General features: G+C 25.7%; 1 protein-coding gene across 1 annotated transcript; it reads right to left on the minus strand.

The window, feature by feature from the left end:
• Positions 1–2,240: 2,240 nt before the first annotated feature.
• On the minus strand, positions 2,241–10,145 carry LOC145834567 (uncharacterized). The gene is made up of 4 exons (XM_082942022.1): positions 10,043–10,145; positions 8,702–8,835; positions 7,049–7,176; positions 2,241–3,464 (listed from the first exon to the last, which is right to left on the minus strand). The coding sequence occupies exons 1-4, from the start codon at positions 10,077–10,079 to the stop codon at positions 2,777–2,779; spliced, it is 987 nt and encodes a 328-aa protein (XP_082798148.1). The 5' UTR covers positions 10,080–10,145; the 3' UTR covers positions 2,241–2,776.
• Positions 10,146–26,972: the final 16,827 nt, after the last annotated feature.

Genomic DNA, 26,972 nt, shown 5'->3' on the forward strand with positions numbered 1-26,972 from the left:
CTAGAAATAGATTTTAAATATTCAAGTAAGTTTGCAATAATAAAATACAAGCAGTAAAATTATTTTAAAAAAAAGTTAATTTAAAAATAAACTGCAAAATTATTAAGAAAACCATTTAGGAAACGAATAAGATTAATTGAATAAAAAGATCTGTTAAAGTTTGTATCTCTGTAAGAATCTATTGAACTAATAAAACGTTTAAAAATTTGTTAAGCTGTAATAAAAGTTATGTTGTAATCAAGATATAAATAAGGAAAACTTGTTCAAATTCTCAGAAGCTCTAAATACAACCTTTATATTTAGTAATCCAAGTACAATTGAAAATGACCAATTGGTAAATTCGCACTTTATTTCTACGTTTATTTATATTGACTTTTTGAATCTTATAAAATTATTTATCTTTTTATACTAAAAAGAATACTAGTTTATAAAAAGAAATTATACTAAATATACGAAGTGTTTATTGAGATTAAAGTGCAGCGTAATGTTAAACTTTTAGTTCTTAATGTGAATTATAGTGCAAGAGCAGCAAAAGCTTAAAAATGTTTCGTCCGATAACATTTTTATTTTCATAAATTTCAAGTTAGTTTTGGGTATACCGGGTTTCAGTTTCTTATAAATTCTAAAAACGCAAAATAATTAAATTTATTTTCACCAGGACTAATAAACTAAACACAGATTAAAAACTTTTTCTCTTCTACGTCTACAACTAAAGTATTATACAATAATGAAAAACTTTGCATACAATTTTTCAAAACTATTCATTTAGTTTCGCTATATAAAATTAGCTTAAATTGTAAACTATGCCTAAGAAAACTATATGCGATTGGGTCTAAAACTTTATTTTTTACCATTTTAATTTAAACATCAAAATTCTACCCTGCGAAAGCTTTGTACTTTTTATACTAAACCTTAATAAAAATTTATTAAATTTGCAAGAAAGCTTGATTAAAGTTTTTATTTCAACCTTTGTAAAAAATATTTTGAAAACTTCATATTTTAGTAGAATAAAACTTGTAACTAGTACCATTTAAAACTACTAATTGCGTCATTAGCTAAAAATGATGTAACTATAACTAATATGTACTAAGTTAAAAAGTTCAGATAATTTTTAGAACAGTAATAGTTTAAAATTATCAAAAACTAAAATTTGGTTATAAACTCTAATTATGAAATATGGAAATAAAATATTTATAAATTTTTTGATAAAATCTTACAATAAACATTAAACTTATATATAGTTATATTGAAACTAAGAGATATTATAATAAAATCGTTATTTTAATTCGAGAAAGCTTCCTTTTTCTCTTTAATTTCGTAATTTTTATAGTTGTAAAAATGCATTTTAAAACTAAAGTAGTCTAGTATCTTATAAACAAGTTCATTTTTTAATACTGCATTAAACTTATTATTATAAAAACATACAAATGCATAACAAATATTTAAAAAAAGCTTTTAAAACTTACAAAAAAGTCTACTTAGAAAAAAAAAAAAGCTAAACAAAATTCATTAACCGATAAAATAGATTTTTATTTACTGATAAAATTTATTACAAAAGATATTTTTTCTATGGTTACAATTTAAGGCTAAAATTCTAACTACATTTTAAACAAAATGTCTTGAAAACTCAGATAAACTCAGCTTAGTTAGTAAAGTTTAAGATAACATTAACAAAAAATACCTATTGCCATAAAGTGGTGTAACAAATATCTTTTATACCATTTTTTCCTGAAATTATAAAATTAATTCTAATTTCATTCCTTATTTTAAGTACCAAAAGCTTTTATTCTTTCATAATCTTTACATCACTAAAAACGTCATAGATTAGTGTACAATAAGATATGAATATTTATACTTGAATATTATATAATACAAAGGATGTATAGGAATGTTATATTACAATTGAAGAAACAACACAAAACATTTAAACAATTTAGTCAGAACTAAGAACAAAGTAAAACGCTGTTTAATATAACAAAATGAATTTTAGAATAACATCTTTAAATTAAAATTTCTACTGAACAAAATTATTACATTGTTTAGAAGTGTATAAATAACATAATTTCAGCACTTATTCGAAAAAAATAAATGTAATACGAATTAATATAATAAAAATAGATCTTATACGAATTATAATTTTGTAAAAAGAAAGATACATACTACATTGAGTTAAGAAACTTTGAATTTTTATGATATATTAACAAGTGCTAAAAAACTTTGTTTAAGCTAATTGTGCTTATTTTAAGTTCAAGTTACAATCTTACAAACACTGACATTATTGTAAAAGCTATGAAATATTGCTTAAAATAAAATATTTATATTTTCGGACAAAAAAATGCTTCTGTACTTTGAGCTTAATTAGAATGCAATGAAGTTATAGTATCAAGATAATTTAAAAAATAACTAAAAGTTAGTCTCTTAAAGTGGTCAGTATTAACTACGACTGCAATAAATAAGATTTATGTGTAATATTTTATAGTGCAATAACTTTGTGTAGGCAAAAAACATGATTTAAATATAAAGCTCAAAGTTTAGAAATTGTGTAAGTTGCTTGAGGTCATTTCATTGGAATTAAAATAGGAAAAACCTAAAATTAAGCTTTCAAAAACTTTAGCAAACAATACAACTTATTTACTATTTAGTATCGATACAAATTTACGTATATTTTAAAAAAGCACAATCCAAGCAAATGAGTAAACAAAATCATACTTATACAGTAGACAACAAAAAAATTACAAAAGCATGTGTGAGAAGGAAAACCATCTAAACTTGAAATTTAGCTTCCCCAGCTGCACCCACTTCCGAAGCTGCCAAAACTTCCAAAGCTACCCGAGCTCCAAGATCCCCAGCTTCCCCCGAACTTGCTCGCCTTCTTCAGCGCGTAGCCACCAGCAAGCACGGCTGCAGCGCCACCAAGTGCCTTCTTGTGCTTTTTTCCCTTCTTCCCAACCACGGCTCCTAACGCTCCAAGACCTCCGAGGGCTCCCATGGCACCCAGGCCTCCAGACGAATGGCTGCTGTGAGGCTGTTGCTGATGGTATGCTTGGTATTGGGCGGGTGGTGGTTGCTGGTAACCGTAAGCAGGTTGCCCGTAAGCAGGCTGCTGGGGGTAATGGTGTTGCTGGTTGGGGTAAGGCTGTGGTGGAGGCGCATACGGAACATTGCCAGGAGGATACGGTTGCTGAGGGGGATATGCGGCCGATCCACTGTAGTTTCCGGCACCTAAGGTCAAATTTTCAAATCCAAGATTGCTGGGATTAGTAGCAGGCTGTGGTTGAGAAGTACTGGGATACATGGGCTGCGGAGGATACGAAGACTGTGCTGGATAGGAGGGTTGTGCTGGATATGAGGGTTGTGGAGGATATGAGGGCTGTTGAGGATACGATTGTTGCGGAGGATATGAAGGTTGGGCTGAGTGTGGCATTGCTTGGTTTCTGTGTTGGTTGATTGCTTGCATCCAAGAACTTTAAAAAATTGCAATATATTAAATTCAAAGTCCATATTCTATTAAATTCAAAATCATATAAGTAAAAAAAGAATTAATAAGTTGTTTTATAGCTTAAAAAACTGTGATGAACTTTTTATTACATTTAGGGTCGGCAAATTTTAAATTTGACTGATCATATTTATTGTAATAAGTCTTTTACATGCTAGACATCCTAAAAAAAAAAAATTCCTTCTAAACTTAAAATAAATTCTTTAAAGCAAATATACAAGGTTAATTATTTGAAAAGCACTACTGTGTGCTAAAAATTGAACTAAGTCATAAAAACTAGTCTGAAATTTATATAAATCATTAAAATAGCCTTAGTTGGCGTGATTTTCAAAGAATATTAAACTATGCTGAGTTATCCAAAGTGTGTGGCAACCCTGAAAATATTTGTATTAGCTGATTTTATATTGCACGGCACACCTCAATCTTAAATATATAAACATTTGTGCAGTTTACAACTTAAAACTAAGTTTTAAAATTCTATTAGATCAGGGGTTGGCAAATTGCAGCCCGTAAAACAAAAATCTCGCAAGGTAAATTTTGGCCAAAAAATTACTTTTTTTCAACAACAGAAAGAATTTTTTTTATGGTAAAAACTTCCAATTATGCTCTTAATTTAATGTTTACTGATTAATAGTGCTCTATTATACAGGGTTGCCACTTGTTTTTTCAAAATTTTTTCCAGGTTTTTAAAAGTACACATTTTTGGGTCTATTTTTAGTTTTAAGTTAATTTCTGTTTAAGAAACTGTGTTAAATAGTATAAAAATATTGAAAAGATACTGTAAAGTTACTTTAAATGTGTTTTTTAATAAAAAATTTTTTGATGAAGACAAAAAATCTTAATTATATGATAGATTTTTTGTGTCAAATCAAAATCTTACAACTGAAAAAGTTAAAATTATTAAAAATTCCAGGTTTATTTCAGGTTTTTTGATCAAAATTCCAGGTTTTTTCAAAATTTCTCAAATTCCAGGTTTTTCCAGGTCATTTTAGCCTAAATTGTCAAATTCCAGGTTTTTTCAGGTAAAGTGGCAACCCTGTATTATAGCATATTTTAAGAAAATTTAATTAAAAATAGTATTTAAATAGTGATTAATACAATTATTTTAAAACAACTGCTGCCCTGCAAAAAAAAATTATTCCTTGCAATGTTTTTCATTTTTCTGAGTATAATTAGCCTAAACTTGCAAAAGACTGCCGATTCTTGAACTTGATTAAAATGTTTAATGATTTCACTGCACTTAAATCTGCACTTAAGTTTATAAATGATTTCAAAACTGAATGTGGCTAAAAACAAATACTTACTACTGTTTTTTTTACTCAGTTCTTACAAAAAAAAATATTGATTATAGTTATACACTGTACATACATTACTAAAAAGATTATAACCTGCACTTTTAATTGAATGATATTCCAAAAAAAACTAATATACATAGTTGCAGATGTGTATTTAGTGTGGTTTAGCTTATTTGTCACCTCATCTAGTATGTCACTAGCTAAATTTCAAACATAATGCTATATCAAGTTAGTTTAATAAAACAAGTCAAAATTATTTGCTGTGTTAATGAAGTTTTCAAAACACTAAATGATTGTTTAAAAACACAACAAATAAGTTACCCTTTTATTAAACTTAAAGTTTCCCAAAAAGAAACTTGTTTTTTGATGATTTTAATTAGTCAATGGGTAATAAATTGTAATTAACATAATTGGGGACAACTTTAAATAAGTGGGCAACCTTTAAAAACTATAGTAGTCAAAGAAAGAAATAAAATAAGGTTTATAGTTGATCATTTCTCTGGAGGTAAAATATAAAAACACTAGCAAAAGATTGAAGATATAAACCAAAGGGTATTTTAATTTAAAAAATAAGCTCATGCTGTATCCGAAAAAGAACTAGTCTTTTGTCTTAAATATTTAGAGCACTGACTTATGTTTATTTTCCTAAATTAGACGAAACACTTAGTTATGTAGGTTCTTAACACCCCTTTGAAAAAAATTCATAAGTTCTGTATCTTAAATTCATTGAAAGTATTGTTTTTTATAATAAAACTGATTAAGTTTTAATAACTTTCATTTAGATAAAGAAAAAGCAGAATAGTTCTGGTAGTTAGTTTAAGTAAAATAATAATACTTTTGTACAGTAGTTAAAAACCGTTTTACACATATTCATGTATTAAAATTAAGTATTCAAATACAGTTTTGCTGCTAAAATTTTTAGTAAAATAACTGTACAAGGTATAAAAATATTTAAAACATCTTGATATGTTTTATACTTGATTATAAATACCTGATAAAAAATAACTGATTATCGGTAATTTAGTTGCTAAGTTTGCTAAACCTTGTTTAAATCATCTTTACTAATAGAAAAAGTAATGAACATGCTAAATTATAATTTAAATTTTCATATGTTTAATAAAAATCAAGATTGCTTTGATTTAAGATTAAATGTATAAAAAAACTATCTAGAGTACCCAAAAAAAGTTAAAAATGCTTCCCTTCAAACAACTAAACTTTTTAAGGGCATAGGGGGGGGTAAACACCCTTTTTTGGTTTTTGATCTTATTTTATATAGTTTTTACTAAGTTACAAGATGCTTTTTACAGATTTTGAAAATTCAAAATAATTTTTGAGATATAGCCGGTCAAAGTCAAAGGCAACAATAGGTTTCTTATGGAAGGCGCAAACTAAAACGGCAAAAATAGACTATTTCACTAAAAATCTATCTTCTCCTACGTTTTTTGAGATAACTACCTCAAACTTTTAGGAAACATTCCTTGATATATTTAGAAAATTCTGTCGGAAGGAATTTTTAAAAAATTGAAAAAAAAAAAATTTATAAAAAAAATAAACAAAAAAAACAGTTTTTTTTTAGTTTTTTTATTATAAAATTTTTATTTTTAAATTTTTTTAAATTCTGTTCCGACAGAATTTTCTTAATATTGCAAGGAACATTTCCTGAAAATTTGAGGTAGTTATCTCAAAAAATGTAGGAGGAGATAGATTTTTAGTGATTTCTAGTTATTTGCCGTTTTAGTTTGCGCCTCCCATAAGGATCCTATTGTAGCCTCCGACTTTGACCGGCTATATCTAAAATATTATTTTGAATTTTTAAAATCTGTAAAAAGCATCTTGTAGCTTAGTAAAAACTATATAAAATAAGATCAAAAACCAAAAAAGGGTGTTTACCCCCCCCTATGCCCTTAATGCTCAAAGCTAATACAATTTAAATTTAAATAATTTAAGTACAGCTGTCAAAATCTTTAAATAAAACTTTTAATTAATTATTTATTAAACTTAAATGAACACTCTTATTGGTATACCAATTTTTTTTAAAGGAGCATGTGTAAACATACAGTATTAGCATGAGAATGAAAAATGAGTTTTTAATATAGTCAATGAACCTATTGAATAGTTCTCGAGATAAACATGTATTTAATATCAAGGTATTTACTTTAGTGACAGAAAATAACTATAAATAAACATAATTATTATTATTTAAAAATTATTGGTTGAATTCATTTTTATAAAAAAATATTGAAATTTAAAAACTCACTCAAACTCAGGTCTAGAATTTGCAAGGAAAAGATACTTCTTTCCTTTAGTACCAAGCATAAAGACACAGTCAACAGTATGATGATTGTTTGGCAGTGCAGGAATCTTGGCCTGAATACCTGCACCCATCTATAAAAACATATAGTTATCTTTATATAGCAAAATTATTTATAGTGCTGAAAAACACAGCTATAATAAATGTATAAGACAAATAACTTTAACAAAAATAAATGTTTTTTATTTGAACTCAGACAACCTTCACTTAAATGAGTTAAGTAATTGCTCATTATAAAAATATTGAAATTAATTTTTGGAACAACTTCAGTATAATAGTAATTATTTTCATATTGAAGAAAAACTGGTTAAATATTTCATTATGAAAATTACTTGTTTTATCAATTTAAGAATAAAATACATATTAAAATTTATAATATACTAAAATAAAATTATCAATACATAGATAAATTAGAATTGACTATAAATTTAAATTAAGAAAAGCTTGCACTAAAACTCTCTTTTTTAGGATACTACTAAGTCAAGTACAACAAAAAGTGATATTTGATATAAATCAATGTTAGCTGCTGTATATAAAGTAAAAAAGGCAATTGAAGTTGTTAGGCTAGTTTGCGTCTTAAGCCAGTTTTTATCATAATATGCACAGCAATTTACTTATATAAGAATTTACATTTATGACAAGTAAATATTTTTCAAGGCGTTTTTTCTATCAGAAGTTACTTTAGAAATTTCTATAAATTCTAATAAAGAGCAAAAAACGGTCTTAGGCATATTTGAGGGGTGTTTCTAAACTTACACTAGGTATTACAGTAAACTTTAAAAATAGTTACTTCATTTTTGAGGAGTTGAGCTTGGGGTGCACAAAACTATTTTATTCTAGTATACTGTGCACAGATTTCAGCTACCTTGAAGACCAATAATTTGAGAAACGTTTAGTAAAAATTTGAGATATGTTCGATTAAAAAAGCATATAAATGTTTTTCAGAGAAGTTCTAATTTCAAAGAAAATTGCAGTCCATTTACTTGTATAAAGTTTTTATGTTCTATAAAAAGTGATATATTGACCATACTTCAGCTCTTATATAATAGTCAACAATTTATTTGATGCTTTGACACTCATGGTGTTAATTTTACTTTTTTTAAAATAAAAGTTTTTATTAAACAATTGTTCCTGAATATATAACGTAGTTTATACCAAATCACAGAAACAATATTTATTTTAAAAATTAACCTGTAGCAAATTTTAACTAAATAAAGGTATCCCATTTACCATTTAGAAGATGTTTAATTTAAGAAAACAAAATTTATGTCATTTTAAAATAAAAGAAAACATGAATTAAAAAGCTTTATGGTATGAGTATCTGAAGAAAAATTGAATACTTTTCATTTAATAGTAACAACCATTAATTTTATATAAGTAAAACCTTTTGAAAACATAACAAACTTTAACAGTTTTTATTTATTAAAATAGTATTTAGTAAATTTATATTTTTAACAGCTATCAAAATAATTTTTGCTATAAAAAATATTATATGAGAACGCTTAAGTTTCTGATAAAAAAACTTATAATTAAGTTTCATACTTTATACATCATACGTAACTAAGTAGTTTAGCATTTGTTTAAGGTTTAGAAACCAACTTGCAGTAAAGTTGTTTGCTGAGAAACATTCACTTTTTTTAGCAGACTTCCTCTTGGTTGATCATAGATATTTAGATAACCATCACTTTTCAAAATGAAATATCTTTGCTTCCAATATTTAATGACACCAGGAGCTAAAAAATGAAGTATTACTGATGTTATGTCATATTAGAAAAAAAAACTTTTATTTTTAATAAAATACAATTAAAACAATTGTCATTTATACAGGGTAGCCAAAGGTTTTTGAGAAATTTCTTCTAGGTTTTCAAAAAACAAGTTTTTGGGTATATTTCTAATTAAAATTTAAGGTAAAAGACTGTTTTTAATAGTATAACAACATTGAAAAGATACTATAAAGGTACTTTATATTATTTCTATAAAAACATTAATAATAACAAAAAATTATCTCCATGACATATTTGTTGTGTCAAATCAAGATTTCATTATTTTACATATAATATTTTTTTTTAATTAGAAATTTTTTAGTGATTTTAGTCCAAAATTTATGCTTTTTTTTCAAAATTTCTCAAATTCCAGGTATTTAAAATATTTTTTTGGCCTAAATTGTCAAATTCCAGGTTTTTTCAGGATTCTAGGTTTTTCAGCAACCCTGTAAAGAACAGTTTCAATTACAAGATAATATATATATAATTATTATACTGTTTAATTTTTGATAAGGTACAAAAAAAAATTTCAATTAGTTCAGATTTAATTTTTTTTAATAATCATTGAAGGATATAACGAAAAATACTTTTAAAAATAAAAATTTACAGATTACAAACAGACATGTACTTAAAACATATATGTATACTTGCTGATAATATTATATATGTTACAAACTACCTGAATCAAAAAACTGTAGGAGAAATAATAAATATGAATTGATAAAAGTTAAGTATGATTAAGTTTAAAATGAGAAAAATTAAAACTATTGATTTGACCAACCATTATACATGAGTATATATATATTTAATAGTTTACTTTAAAACAAAAACTTAAAAAAAAACTTATAGAATATGTTAAAACTCAACTCAATTTTACAACCAATGGCTTTCATAGAAGTTTACAATATAACCATTGATAAAAATGCTTGTAAAATGATAGATACTTTATTAAATAAAGTATCTATAAAGTAAATAGATACTTAAAATTAAAAGAACAGCCATTTTGAATTTGTATTTTGACAACCATAAATTTGAATTGAAAACATGTTTGTTGTCAAATTTCTAACAAAAAAGAAACTCTAAAGTGGTATATTTCACTTCTTAGGAATGACTTAACTTAAAAATTATAGAAGTATATTTTACACAATATTTTTAAGTATTTAAAAAAATCACTTACAGAACTTTAAAAGATAACCTTCTTTAACAGATGACATTTCAAGTAAACAGGATTTGCTCTATACTTAAAATATTTCTAGATTTTATTGAAAGTAATAATCAAGTTCTAAAAATATTTCAAACTATAATATCAAAATAACTAATAAATTAACATAAGTGTAATTTACATTTAAATAACTAGTAAAATTTATAAAATAATTTCATTATATGAAAATCAGTACTTTTTTTATTTACAAAAATAAAATATTGAAAGCTATTTAAGGAAAAAATGTTAGGAAAATATCAAAACAATTAATTGTGATCTTAACTGGCTAAAGTAAAAAAGTCCTATAATTTACGCATGAGTAACTACAATAACAGTAGCTTGGCTAATGTTGGCTAAAGTAAAACTTGGCTAATGTTGGCTAAAGTATAAATTGTAATAAAAATGTAATCCATTAATAATAAACAAACAAAATATAAACTTTAGCGAAAAAAAGCGTAAAAAGCTAAACAATTTATTTAAACTTATAAAATAGGTTATCAATAAAAATATAAACGTTATCGAAAAAAAAACAACTTTTTTAAGCTTAGCATTAAAACGCTGTTCGACTCTTACATAAGTTATAAAAAAAATCAAATATCATTCGAATATAAGTTTCATTTAAAATAACAAGTATAAATTATAATAAGTTTACGCCAATCTAGCTTTTAAATTCTTTAAAATTGTTCGCTGTAACTGAATAAAAATATTTGTTGCGCTATAAGTTTATTATACTAAAAATTTTATTATAAAACTTGAATTATACATAAAATACCACAATTGCTATAGCGTCAAAATCTTAAAAGTTGAAAAAGTTACAGTTTGTCATACTTTACGGAAAATCGTTAAAAGATTTGCTTATAAAAATAAAAGGTAACTTTGTTTTTAACATTTCTTCTACAATTTCGCTTAAATAACTCTAAAAATTAAAAAAATATAATCTTTAATAGTTTATGAATAATCATAATTAATTTTATATATATTATTCTCGAAAATTACACAAGTTACAGTCTATCATAGTTTTACGAAACTTCTTTAAAATGTTTGCTTTTAAAAGTAAGTGTTGTCCTAACTTTTCACTTATCTTCTATAATTATGCTTAAAAACCTATAAAACTTTGCAAGCATAATCTTGAATTATATATTAAAATTAATTTTTAATATTATGTCTCTATCTGAAATATAAATTAAGTTACAGCGTTTTCAAATGTAACTTTGCTTACATAAAAAACTTAGCTTAAAACACAGTTTTCTTAACTTTTACTGTTTTAGAAGTAAACGTTGTTCTTGTTTTTTACATACCTTAACAAATTTCGCTTGAAAACCTATATAACTTTTCGATTAACGATTAGTTTAAAATAATTAACTGCATTTTTAAGTAATTTTTTTAATCTCTAAGTACTTACATCTCTTTTACAGATTATGTATACTGATATGTGTAAATAGCGCAAAAAAACTTTGTTAGTTTCAACAATAAAACCGCTATAATGGTATTTGTTTGGGGTTTTTAGATTCTTAGTACTCTAGATACAACGAAACGATTTACAAACGGAATCATAAAGTATTCGATGAAAATGACGTGAGGAAGAAGTGCTTGAAGCTGACCACCCAGCAATAGCAGAAGACGGTATTACCTTCTGCTTAAAAAAAACTAACACAAGTGCTAAACCTATTTAGTCATACTGGAATCAAGACCACGTGCTTAGTTGAACGAATAAAACATATTTTAGTTTAAAACTTTTTTAAATAACACAGATAAAACAGCAAAAAAATTATAGCTAAAAGAGGCTGAGCTAAATAGTCTAGAAGAAAACAAATCAAATGGATCAAAGTTGTGTCAAACATTCAACGACGTAAGTAGTCATAAATAAAAAATTAGAAGCTCAGTCAAAAATTAAGCTTTATTTTTAGAGAGAGCACTTGTGGAAGTGCGAAGCATCTGCAGTGATTGCTAGCGTGAACTTGGAAACAGAAACTTTACTGAGGCACTTTGATTTTCAAACAATAAAAAAAAACAGCAAAATGACGGCGACGGTTACAGAATTTTTTCTAAAAAATTTTAAAAATTCAGGTAAAATATAATTGCAATCTATATCAAAGAGTTTATTATATATTAATTTTTTATAATTATCATTGCATTATACATATTTTAGATTCATGTGTGTTAGCTGCTAATGAAAATCAATTGGTCAACAAGAATATATTGAGCAGCCTAAAAGAGTAAGAGCTTAAAGGGATGCTGATGGCCAAAAAGATAATCCTTCTGGTGAGAGCAAGAATACTAAAATTAGTTTTAAGTCATTAAAAGTTCATTAAAATGTATATATTTATCTTAAATTAAATTATCTTAAAATTAAATTAATAGCTAAATAAGAATTAGACATGAGTTTTGCAAAATTTTACAGTATGTCAACAAAAGTAAGACGTTTTTTACTGTGCTGAATCCTTATAAAAAAGAAGGCCATGACAAAGAAAGAATAAAATATATAGCACAGCTAGCATGCATGGAAAAGATAAGCTACAAAGCGTATAATCAAGAATATTTGCCTATGGGACAAGCTTAACGACGCTCAATTAGCAATACTTAAAGTAAGTGTTCTACCAATTTTGAAGTCATATACAAACTTTGTGTTAGACTAACAACTTTTTATTTTAGTATGCTGAGCAACTATTGAAAAACGAGAGACAAAGCAAATAAAACTTTTCCAAAACTCAACAAAGTATAGAAAAGAAATTTCCTTCGACATTCTACTTTGCAGTTGACCGTCGAACACACTAAAAGATGGTAATGTTTGTTTTCAATGCGGAAAAAAAAACTGTAGACGAGGAAAAAAAAATTAAAAAGTCAAGATACGATATTTGGGTATATGATTTGTTAATTATAAAGTGTTTAGTATTTTAAAGTATTTTTTGTTTAATTAAATTAATTTAAAATCTTCTGTGAAAGAAAAGAATGTAGACGTTGGTTTCATATCAACTGCTTATTCTTAAAGAGTAAACCAAAGATTAAAAAGTGGATTTATCAAATGTGCAAATAGATTATTAGAAATAGATTCGTACTTTAAAAAAAAAAAAAAAAAAATTGTTGCATTGTAAATTCTAAGTTAATTTTTTCAAGTTATTATCAGCCTGTTTGTTTAGTGAAGAAAGAAACATTGTTACTGGAGTGTTTGTTTTTGTGCATTAAACTTTTTTGTAAATGTTTTACAAGAACAACATTTACTTTTTAAGGCAAAGATTTTTGAAGAATTTTCGTAAGTTATGATTGACTGTAAATTGCTTGATTTTCAAGATATAGACAGTACATTTTTTTTTCAAGTTATTATCAACTTTTTTTTTAATAAGCATAAATAAGCATATTTTCTAAAGTTTTTGTTTTATTGTTTAGACTTTTTTGTAAATATTTTACAAAAACAACATTCACTTTTTAACTCAATTAATTTTTTTTTATGTAAGCAAAGTTACATTTGAAAACGCTGTAACTTAATTTATATTTCAGATAGAGACATAATATTCAAAATAAATTTTAATATATATTTCAGTATTATGCTTGCAAAGTTTTAGAGTTATTTAAGCGAAATTGTAGAATATATGTTAAAAAAAAAGAACAACTTTTACTTTTAAAACAGTAAAACTTAAGAAAACTGTTTTAAGCTAAGTTTTTTATGTAAGCAAAGTTACACTTGAAACGCTGTAAATTAATTTATATTTGAGATAGAGACATAATATTAAAAATGAATTTTAATATATAATTAAAGATTACGCTTGCAAAGTTTTATAGGTTTTTAAGCATAATTGTAGAAGATAAGTGAAAAGTTAGGACAACACTTACTTTTAAAAGCAAACATTTTGAAGAAGTTTCGTAAAACTATGATAGACTGTAACTTGTGTAATTTTCGAGAATAAGATATAAAATTAATTATGATTATTCATAAACTATTAAAGATTATGTTTTTTAATTTTTAGAGTTATTTAAGCGAAATTGTAGAAGATATGTTAAAAACAAAGTTACCTTTTATTTTTATAAGCAAATTTTTTAACGAGTTTCCGTAAAGTATGACAAAATGTAACTTTTTCAACTTTTAAGATTTTGACGCTATAGCAATTGTGGTATTTAATTTATAATTCAAGTTTTATAATAAAATTTTTAGTATAATAAACTTATAGCGCAACAAATATTTTTATTTAGTTACAGCAAACAATTTTAAAGAACTTTAAAGCTAGATTGGCGGAAACTTATTATAATTTATACTTATTATTTTAAATGAAACTTATATTCGAATGATATTTGATTTTTTTTATAACTTATGTAAGAGTCGAACAGCGTTTTAATGCTAAGCTTATAAAAGTTGTTGTTTTTTCGATAACGTTTATATTTTTATTGATAACCTATTATATAAGTTTAAATAAATTGCTCAGCTTTTTACGCTTTTTTTCGTTAAAGTTTATATTTTGTTTGTTTATTATTAATGGATTACATTTTTATTACAATTTATACTTTAGCCAAAATTAGCCAAGTTTTACTTTAGCCAACATTAGCCAAGCTACTGTTATTGTAGTTACTCATGCGGAAATTATAGGACTTTTTTTACTTTAGCCAACTTTAGCCAGTTAAGATCACAATAAACAATTAAGCTATTCCTAACTTATGGACTTTTATGTTAGATTAAAACATTTTACACAACCTGAAATTAAGAGGGAACAACATGTGTTAATAAGCCAGGTGTAGAAGTTTGAAAATTAGTGTTGAGCTACTATAACACAACTCAATTTTGTTACATTTTAATTCTTATTTACAAAATCATTAATACCGTAAGTAATAAAACCATATTACATTAGTTCCTAATATCACTTAATATGTAAACAGTGGTTTAGTCGTTTAGTGATTTTTTGGTTATTACCTAACATGATGTCGCATCAATGCTTTGTTTTCTTTTTCTGCTGTTCTCTCGGAGATTTAGATTGTATGAAAGCGAGGCCATCGTCCCTATCAAATTACTGTTTGTATATATCTTATTACTTATTCTGTATTATATATTTATTTGTTTAACACTAATTTTTAGTTATTTTACACATTTTTGTTTTTGATAATGACTGATGAAAAGTAGAAACGGTGTAAATACTAAATAAACTATGAATTTGTAATGTATATTTCTTTAAAATGATTTTTGTAACCTCAAGTATTTTATTTTACAGCTTAATTTCTTTTTGTAGATTTTTAATTAAACTATAAATTGATTTTTACTACTTTTGAAATTCAATTTTGATATGTTTCTAGTAAAAGTTGGAGAGTACAAAAATTTTCTTTATGTAAGGAAAATACAAATTTGCCATTATTATTTATCAACAGTCTCGTCTCGTTTTTTAAAGCAAATACATTCAAGTTTTACAACAAAATAAAAGTATATTTAAAATTTTTTTAAATGATTTGCAAATAAATAAGATGATAAACAAATATTATTTTAAACTTGTATCACTTGTATTCAAATTACAAGTTTCATGCATTTATTTTAAATGAAATAGTTTTTTTAATATGAAGTTTACAGAAAGGTTGTTAAGCTGTTTTTGTTTTTTTATGAAAGTTTTTCATGATTTTTTTTGAAATTCGCTTTTTATGTTTTTAAAACCAGCTTCTATATGTTTTTTTTTTTGTGTTTTCATAACATTTAAGTTTAAATTTCCTTTTATGGCATCACAAACACTTATTTTTACAAAAAAGAATTGAACCAAAATTGCCTTGGTCTACTTGAATGCCTTTTTATTAATGATTAGATATTAATGCTATAAAGTTATTTTTTAAAAAATTAGTTTTGTTAGTTTGCATATTGTGAACCATTACATAGATTTTGCTTTATTTTCTCAATTTTGTATATTTAAACTAATTCTGATTTGACTTCATTTCATAATTGTAGAAAAAGTTTATTAATTTAGATTAACATTTCTTGAAGTAAGATATTGTTTTTTATAGATAATTTTGCAAACGAGGAATTCTTAAATAAATTTTGCTTATTACGTAAATTATGTGTATTGAAAGCTAAGTCTGACTAAACTTTGCTTTTTAGTTTTTCAAAAGTTGAAAATATCTACATTTTTTATATAAACTTTTTTCATTAACAGATATTATTACCTGTAGGTAGTTTAAGTTGTTTATTATCTTAAAAGTTGTAAGCTTCATTTAAACTTTAAGAACTTGTTTGTTTTATATAGAACAAACAAAAATAGTTGGATTTTTAAGTCATAAAAATAAAAGTATTTTAGATGTTTTTATTTAATCCAAACAAGAAGTACTGTGCTGAATAAGTACTGTAATAAGCTCCATTATACTTTTTGGAAACTTGTTTGTTTTGTATAAATAAACAAAAAAAAAGCTAGATTTTTAGAATAAAAATTTAACTACTTTGTCTTTTTTTTTTGGCTAATCTAAATAAAAAAAAATATCTACAAAAAGAAAGACCAATCGTTAAAAATGAATTGTATGTAAATTTAATAAGAGTTATACGTTCAATTAAATTTAAAAAAAAATTAGCAAATAAGTACGAGTGTGAAGTTAGCTTGAATATATATTTTTTAAAATGTCCAAACTTTAGATCCAATTATTTTCCTTATCTTAATAGCTAAATAAAAACTTAAAAGCTTTTTTTTATTTTAGAGAGCGGTCCTTTGTTTTTAATATTCAAAAAGAATCTATTCGATTGGGGCTTGATTTTTAGTGTAGGGCCCCTTATTAAAAAAAGAGTTTTTTTTATCAATTTTTACTTAGCTCGAATTAAAAAAAAAAATTTCATTTAATATTCATATTTATTAGCAAATAAATTTTACATAACACTTTTTTTTTCAACTGTTAATATTTTGTACTATTTAGCCTTATTCTAGAATTCCTAATTCCGGAACAAAAAAATAAGTTAAATTAAATTCTTCTTTTTAAATATTTACATGTGAATAATGTCAAACAATTTTTATTTAGTTGTTAATATTTTGTTTTATTTGGCCTTATTTCGGAATTAGGAAATCTAGAATAAGGCTAAATAGTACAAAATATTAACAGTTGGAAAAAAAAAGTGTTGTACAGAATTTATTTGCTAATAAATATGAATATTAAATAAAAAAAAATTTTTTTTTTTTAAATTCGAGTTAAGTAAAAATTGATAAAAAAACTCATTTTTTCTAAGGGGACTCACACTATAAGTCAAACCCCAGTCCAATGGATTTTTTTGTATATTAAAGACAAAAGACCGCTCTCTAAAATAAATAAAAAATATTTAGCTTTTAAGATAAGGAAAATAATTGGATCTAAAGTTTGGACATTTTTTAAAATTCTTGAAAAACGTTACCAAGCTAACTTTACACTCTTCAAATAAGTATTCAAAACACGCGAATATCTTTTTTTAAATATCTGCAAAACTTAAGTTTACTTTATATAACGAAATAAACTTAAAATAGGCAACTTTTACTATTAGCAAAAGGATGATATTTTTAAACCTTTATTATAAAATATTTTGAACTTGCTTCTAGAGATCTACCGGATCCAACTATCCGGATTTGGCTGGATATTGCCTTTTTAGATCCAGATCCGGCCGGATCTCAATTTGAAAAAATACCCGGATCCGAATCCGACTGAATCTGAAATTTTTGAATAAGTTAGATCACAAGCTAAAAATGTAAGTTAAAGCAAATGTTTTGATAGTTACTAATGAAAACTTTAGTTTTAAGTTTGGAAATAATTTAATGTTTATTTCTTTTAGAGTTGGAAACATTTTAAGCTTGTAAAATCTTAAAATAAAATATGAAAGTAAGCTAAAAGCTTTAAAGTTTAAAAGTATTATATCAAAAAATTTCAAATTCATAATGAAGTTTCAATACATACGACAAGTAAATTCAATTTTTATAATGAGTTTATTGACAGGAAACATAAATGACTATATGCTTTAGTCTCTTTAAATTTTTAAGTTGTGTGATTTTATTTAAGAAAACCGAAAAAGAATTTGCAAAGGTTTGTAGAGATTATAAGCTTTAAAATTTAAAGTTATTTGTTCAGGTCAATTAACAGTGTAAAACGTTTATACTGGCTAAACCGCTAATAACTCTAAAAGTGGCAGACATCTAACATTAGTTCTAACGGTATTACGATTAAGGTTTTTATTGAATTGACCTGTACTTGGAATTGTTACAATTTTCATCATATGTTTTTTAGTACAGACTTTTATCTTTAAAAATATATTCCCAAGCTGAACTTAACCTGAAGCCCGTATGTTGTTCACCGCTAACCTATAACAAATTTGATTGAACTGAAAATTAGAAACTTTAAGATTAAAAATAGATTTTAATTTATTTCTTAATTCAGTCTTCAGTCTTTTACAACATAATTAAATTTAATATTTAACAATTTAATAATAATTTTATATCTAACAGCAATAATTAATTTTACAAATAATGTATAAAAGTTGTACGTAAGAATTGGTTCTAAAGAAGAATAACTTTTCGGTTATGAATTTATCTTATTGAATACTAACATGACTAATTTAGATCATTCATAAACTTTCACTCCCTTACAAATATTTGATGTGAATCATATAACTTGAAAAACTAATGGAGACCTCTCTTTATTTTCTTCTTAGGCTAGAAATTATATAAAAAAAACTTAGAAAACTTAAAAACTATACACAAGAATATTTTTTAAAGTTTTCATAAGCAAAATTTTAAAAACCATTTACATTATTTTTGTAGAAAAGCAGTTTCAAATTAAATAAAAAGTTTAAAAACCTTTTGTTTTTTAACAACTTTATAATTTTTCGATCACAAGCTTTTTTTAGACGTATACATACAAACAAGCTCTTGGTTGTCTCTGTCTGCCAAGAGCTTGTAGTCTAATGATCCAAGTTGTATGATCAAAACTTTATGTAGCAAACTCTACATTTAATTCCAAGCTCTGGCAATGTTGACTTTTGCCGATGCTTCCTTTGATTTTTATGTTTTCAATTGAAATATATCTTTTTAATTTTAATTAGCTAAAACTAGGAGAGTGTAACAAAACGTGTACCACAGTAAATAGCCAAGTGAAAGTATATTTTCAGAAATAAAAAAAAGCTTTGTTAAATGCATCATACTATGAGTTTTATTCGAGCTTTTAAGTAAAAATGATAGATTACTATCGAAATTAGTCGTTTAACTTTTTACTTAACATAATTTAGAAGTTTTTAGATCTAGTATCTTATCGGATTTTTTTTTTTGAGATCCGCATCCGGCCGGATCTCAATTTGAAAGTTGCACTTCAGCTTAAAAGCATGTGGCGGTCAAAAATTTTTGCATGGTAAGGCGCAGTTTGCCGACCACTGACACAAATTTTAAACACTAAATAGTTTAAATAATATTATTTTGAATTTTATTAAAAATATATTTAAGTTTAGATATCTGTTTGCATATTACGTAACAATTTACAACTCAAAAATTAAACAGTTATGCATCACATGTACAGTGTACATTACATACTTATGTTATCAAATAGTTTATTTATGGATACTATTTATGATTACTATGAAAATATTCATATTTCTTCTAGTCTGCCTTGTAAGTCAAATCAAAGGGTATAGTTCAGGAGCTCCAACTTCTGCTTGCAACTCAATGAGACCTGGACATTCAGGAAGTCCGCAAACGTCAAATTACCCAATAAGTTTTGAGATTGAACCAGATACGTATTACAATGCTAATGAGCCTGTAATTGGTAAGAGTTTTAGCTTTAAGTTTTGATCTGATTATCATTCAAACTTAGTCATTTTTACATTTTAAATGCTTGTGTAGTATTATATACACTTTAGTTAATTATCACATTAGTTAAACTTTGTAAGTTGTTTAATGTTATTGAAGTTTAATTTTAATTTTCATCATAAATGTTAAATATTTTATTTACAATTGACTTTAAAATTTTAATTTTGCCTCGTAAGTAAATAATCTGAGTAATTATTATTTTTATTTATAATCTAAAATATTTTTCTATTATATATGAAAGGTTGTTTTCATAAAGCAGTAGGGCGATGTTTAAAAACTAGTTTATAACGTATTTAAAGTCAACAGAACTGGGTTATTTTCTTCAAACAAGTATAATTTTCAACATAGCTTTTGCTAACCTATTATGGAATTAAGCTAGCTAAGTTTAGAAGTTAACTAATTATGTTTTAAGTAGCCTTAATTTTAACTGCACCTCAAATGCTTAACAACTCCACTTTAACAAATACTATAATCAAACTTGAAAAAAGACTACTTTACTTTGTTTTTTATACGTAGTGCAAAACTTTTGAAAACTTGAATAGTTTTAACTCTATTTTAACAAATTAAAACTGCTGCCCGGAGTTTATCTAAAAGTTAAAAACATTTGTATAGCAGTAGTCTATACTCAAACGATACTTTTCGCAAAAACAACTTGTGATGCTTGCACCTAGGAATTTGATGTTATAAATAATTGTTACCAAGTAAAAAATGGTTACTGGATTTACACTAGTGCAAAATGTTTACATTTTAGATTTGATCTATTGAGGTTACTAGTGTGTAAAAACTAGTCTAAATTAATGCAGGTTTAGTTATCATCTTTTATATTATTTACTGTATTAATAGCTATAATTCAAACAATAACTATTTAAATAAAAATTAACAGTGAGAGTTTCAAGCGGGACTGAGAGTTTTAAGGGCGTTTTGTTGCAAGTTCGCTCTGTTGGTGCCTCAAATGCGGTTGGAACATGGCAGAACTTTGCCACAAACAAGTTTAAGACAATATCGTGCAGTGGAATATCTTCAAGTGCCTTAACTCACTCGAGCTCCGCTTTGAAGAACGTTGTTGAGGCCGAGTGGTTACCAAATGACGATTATGGTGAAGTTGAGATTTTGTTAGTGGCCAAGAGTTAGTAATATCAAAATTATATTACTTTTTTAATGCGTTTTAGAAGCTTGCACCATTTACTCCGGTATTAAGAAACATATATTCTTTGATTTATATATAAATTAATTTACTGTGATATAAAAATAAACGATGTTGGCTTCCAAACTAAGTTAACTCATTTATTAAAAATTAAAATCTTTAAGTAAATAGTTTGTTAATACAGACCCGAGCAAAGGAAGTTCGTTGGAATATATAATAAAAACAACTTGCACAGTGTTTAAGTAACACAGTTCCATGGAGTTCTCGACATCTAAAATTTTAATCTGTCAACTTTAAGCTAAAACAACTTGTTTAACACAGAGAAACATATGATAATTCCACAAAGAAAAAATACTGTGGAAATTGTTTTTATTACATTTATTTAATTATTATAGATTAAAATAACACAAAATAGAGTCATAGTATACTGCGTAATGAGTTTATTTAAATCAGCTTTTATACATCAAACCTTTTTTAGTAAGATCAATATGCCAAAAGCAAACTTACTTCTAAATTTTTAAGCAAAGATTCTAAACTTATCAATATGGTTATTTTTATACATTAATTATTTATTGATGACAATTATATTATTAAAACTAGGGATTTGGGCATGAAAAATAAAAACTTAAAGCTTAATAATTCAAAATGGTAGGCATTCTTAGAAATAAACTTATTAAGATATTATCTTAAATTTTTCCTTCTAATTTATGTAATTTTTAAAACTCCTAAAAAGCTAGCGTAAAACATTAAGGGTAGACGACTATAGCTTATACATTTAGTAGAATAACATATAGAAACATCAAAATCTTGTAGCTCAGTTTTAATGTATTTAATAAGGTATTAGTAAAATGAAAAATATACTAACAACATATTTAAATGATTACCTTTTTTGGGACACACTCTGTTCAAACCCGCGCACAGTTCCTACCCGCACAATTCCCACCCGATCGAATTCAAGAACCGCTTACCGACCAAGGGTTAGGAGTAACTGTGGTAGTAAGAAAATAAATTAAACATAATAAAAATTTAATTAATAAAGTCGGGTAGGGTCTGTTCAAGGTTGGGAATTGTGAGAATACCCCTTTTATTCATGAGTAAATTACTGTATACTTTTCATAAAGTTTTTGATTTAAAGGCTGTTAATGCAACATTAAAAATTAAAACATGTTCTAAAGCAGGTTTTTTTTTTGAATGAGCAAAACAAAGCTTGCAGCATGACTTCTTGATATTTTTATTTTAAACTATTTTTTTCAGAGCCACTGTTGTACAATCATACTCAACTTACTGGGTAAAAATTAAGTCACCATCACTTAGACATGTACCACCAGAAACATCTACCACTACTTCTACGTCTACTTCTACTACTACATCAACTACTACTCCTACTACTACTACTACTACTACTACTACTACTACATCAACTACTACGCCTACTACTACTCCTATATCTACTACTACATCTACTCCTACATCTACTACTACATCAATTTTTACGCCTATTACTACTCCTACATCTACTACTACATCTACTACAGTGGAGACACAGCCTACACCAACAGAATACACAACTATTAAAACAAATGCAGAACAAACTACTATTTTTGTAACTACTACATCTACTACAGTAGACATGGAACCTAAAACAACGTCAAAGCCAACAAATTCTACTATGGAACCATCTAATGCACTTACAATAGCTATTTATTCTGCAGAAGAGATGGAGACTAAAACATTTACAGAAACACAAAAGACAGAACCTAAAATAAAACTTAATACAACAGCAGCAAATAATGTATCAATATCTACTAAGGAACTTAATAACGAAACTTTTACAACACCAGTCGTAGAAACAGATTCACCAGGAATCATGAACATTTCTTCTCTGCAAAATACTACTGACGAGCAAGAATCTACTACTTTATATGAAAATATTTTGCTAAAAATTGACTCTAAGAAAACTACAAACACCGACAAAAGTTTAACAAATTCTACACAAAAAGTTTTTAAAGTAAGTAGTGGCAGTAAAACCTTTATCTCAATTAGTTATTCATTTACTTATATCTATTTTGTTTTTATTTTATTGTTTAATATTTAGTTTTAATTCGTTTAGTCCGTTACAAACAATCCGTTAGACATATATTTCACAAAACTATCGTCTTGATCTAAAATAAAATTTTTGAAATATTTTTACAAATTTTTAAATATTTAAGTTTACCTTTATTTAAGTTATCGATAAAATTTGCTAATAACATTGTTAATAACTTTAAAAAGGTTAAGTTTTCATGATTTTGATTTTCAGAAATGTTAAAAATTTAACTAACTACAACAAAATTTTTATAACACATTTTATATTGAAAACGTCAAGTTTTTTGTTACGCTTGTTTATTAAAAAACTATAGTTAAAAAACTGTATAATATAGTTTATAGATGTACTAAAATATTCTAATATTCTTAGTTGGCCTAAAAGTATGTGTTTTATTTTATACTAACAATACATTAAGTTACGTTTATTAGTACGATTTAAGTTTCTATTCATAAGGGCAGATCTTCAGGTACAACAAATAAACAACGATCTTAAACACTTTACATACATAGATAGGTAATTAGGGGAGATTATTAATAATAAAAAATAATAAGTATTTGCAATTATTAGAAAGTGTTAGGACAAAACTCAACTAAATTAAGTATTTACAACAAAATCAAACAAATACAAAACTTTTAAAAGTATGCAAAAAAAAAAAAAACAACTTAAAAAACATAAAATTATTTTAAAGTAAAATAAAATGAGATTAAATTTAGAACGATTTGAAGTGAGGGTACAGGGCTGTAAGCTCTTAATCTATGTTTCAAAAATTTTTCTCTGTTAGACTCTGCAAATGCTATTCTTTCTAAGTTACATATTGTACACGCCTCTGGTTTTTGCGGGATTGCTGCATGACTTTTGTACATGATTTTCTATGAGAAATTGCTATAATCTAAGTTGTTTCTCTTTATGTAAGCCGACAACATTGTTTGGGTAGATTTGTTAGGATTGGAGCTGGATTTATGCTGGTTGTATTTGGTCTTGAAAAATACACTAGTGAAGCCTATGTACTCTAGTTATGTTTTGATATGAAATTGTGGCTTTATATATCTTATTTTGGAGGTATTGGCAGTAGAACGGATATTGAGTGCTATTTCTGCAGTTGCAGAGTTTAGATGTCAATTTTAGTTTGCGTAGAACTTTTTTATTGTGTGCTTGGATGATTTATTTCAGGTTAGTGGAACAGCTAAAAGTGATGTTGACGGCGTTTTTGTTAAATGTCTTGTGTAGCTTGGAACCTTCAGAAAATGCGTACTTACATGCTGAAGGGATTCTTTTCCAACTTTGATTTTGACTGAGTTACGGCAAGGGGGTTGGAATTTCTAATATTATGTTTCTTCTAATACTAATGTTCTTGATCACCATTAGTGTATAAGCACTATAATTTCTTGTCCAGTTAAAGACTTTTATAGTCTAGTAATTTATTTTGTAAAAAAAAGGCAAAATATTATTTCGTTAGATACAAATAACATAAATTACAAAATATTAAACTGCAATGTAACTAAATTTAAAAATTGTTGTAACTTAAAATATTGATCTTCATCGGAATTTTAACCTATACACACTAAGCTAAAACAATTTTGTGCACCCCAAACTCAAAAAAAATATGCCAAAGACCTTTTTTACTCTTCATCCGAAACTAATATTATCTAGTGTAAATTTAGAACTTTCACGTCAAATTTTGTTGAAGTTTCGAAACTCTTACAAAAAAAAATAAGACAAGATCTTATTATTTGCCCTTTATCAGTAACTCTAGAATATCTAGAGCAAGTTTAAAAATTTTACCAGAACATCTAAACTCCAAAATATATTTCATGCAAACTAGTATGCATGCGTGCACACTGTGAAGACCACTGGTTAAAGCTATAAACAGTAAATATTGAACACAATTCGAATAAATAAAGGAAACTGTAAACTAAAACTTGTTCAAACGTACAGTATTAATGCAATTAGTATGAAAATATTTTTTGCTATAGTCCTTGTAATATGAGTTAGCTTTATACGTTAGACAGCAACTAAGGTTGTTCGATGTTAGAAAAAGTTAAATACTATAGTTAGTATTAAAATATTTCCGCACGAAATTACTGATCAAGTTGGTTTACAGCTTCTGAGGTAATAAAATATACAGGTTTGTATAGCTATTATCTTTAAACAAAACTGTTTAAACGAAATAATTAAATACACCTTTTTTTAGTTACTTAACTTTTATTCGAGATAACAATTATTCTAAAGTCATCAAGTTCAGTCTATTTTCGCTTTCAGATATTCCTTTTATTTTAATGATTATATTTTTTAAATATATTAGTTTTATGAAAGAATTAAACCTAACCTCGGTTTTATTCAAGTTTTCAGTTGGATAAAATTTTAAAAACAATTTGAAATAATCATAACAAATTTTATTACCAATTTTGTTAGTATTCTAAAGTAAAATGCTATAATCTTAGTACTAAAACTTTTTGTTCGAAAAAACGCTCTCTATTTTAAACAATATAAAAAAGTTAGGATCTTTTTAATTCAAAGTTTTTCGAAACCATTACGAAACTTTGGTATATGTGATTTTTTATGCATATGATAGTCTCTAATTAACCATATGCTTGAAGTCACTTAAGCTTTAATTTTAATCATTATTAGCATTTATTCTATTATGTAATATATTATTTTTGTTAATTGAACGATAAAAAAAGCGCTCAAAAAGTTTGGTCTTTGGACCTGGTGTACAAAGGAACCTTTCGGTTATCGAGTCGTACAATACATACTTATAAAGTTTGTTACGAGCTATTACACATAGTTTTTTTTAATCATTTAAATCTTTAGTAATAAAACAATCAGATAAACGAAAAGAAAAATATAATGTTTTTGTCCGAAAATATAGTATTAATGCAATAAGGATGAAAATTTTTATTTGTTTTGAGTCCTTGTAATGTTATTAGCTCTATACGCTAGGCAGCAATTAAGTTTTTTTGATAGTGAAAAAGAGTAAAATACTTATATAATTTTTTTTGTAGACTGTTGTATAAGCTTGTTAAAAAAAATATGAAATAATACAACTTTATTTTAAATTAAAATCAAAAGTTTTTAAATAGAATGTGAAACATTGACATTAAGAATTATGTTTCGATAATTTTTTTTTGTCGAAATGTTTTAAAAACAGACTTTAGTCCTAATGACGGCACCGAAAACTGTAATAAGTGAACGATGTAAGATCAAAACCCGCTAGTCGAAAAAAAAACGTTGTTTTCAAATATTTTTTGAAATCTTTAATAAATGGGTATTTTATATTTTTGCTGGAAAATTAATTATAATCAAAGTTTAAAACTCCTTTTGCTGCTTTAAAATAATTTAGTAGTTTTTGATTTTTTTATATAAATTTATCACAAAATATACTTATTTATTTTATCATCTATATCTACATATAAACAAAAACTTCTGTTGATTATGCTCATACAGTTGCTGATATTTAACTTTAACAAGCATGGCTAATTCTTGTTAAAAATTCGTACAACATCTACTTCATAAGTTAAGCTAAAGGAAATTTATCTTCTACCCCGCATTGTCTAAGACGGGGATTTTTACTTGGTACACATGCTAATATTCAACTTAGGCTCGTGCGAATCAATAAGTTTTACCTAAATAAGATATACAAGTAGTCAAAAAAACGTTTGAGTGAGAGAAGTGTACAGAAGGTGATGGTCATGAATGTATAAAATGTTAAGCCGGTTTAAATGAAAGCTGTCGTGAAAAAGAGTGTTTTGAACCAATGAACTGAAACATTTTCTCTTTAACTGATATGAAGACAAACTTTCAACATTAATTACGTTTGAAGATGTTAATTATTTGCATTCTAGTAGAGCAGCTCGATTATAAACTCAGTACAAAGTTAAATATGCAAAAGTGTTTTAAAAATATTCTAAAACGGTTCAA

This window comes from Thalia democratica, chromosome 4 (assembly GCF_965202585.1).
Source record: "Thalia democratica chromosome 4, ktThaDemo2.hap1.1, whole genome shotgun sequence".
Lineage (NCBI taxonomy): Eukaryota > Metazoa > Chordata > Thaliacea > Salpida > Salpidae > Thalia > Thalia democratica.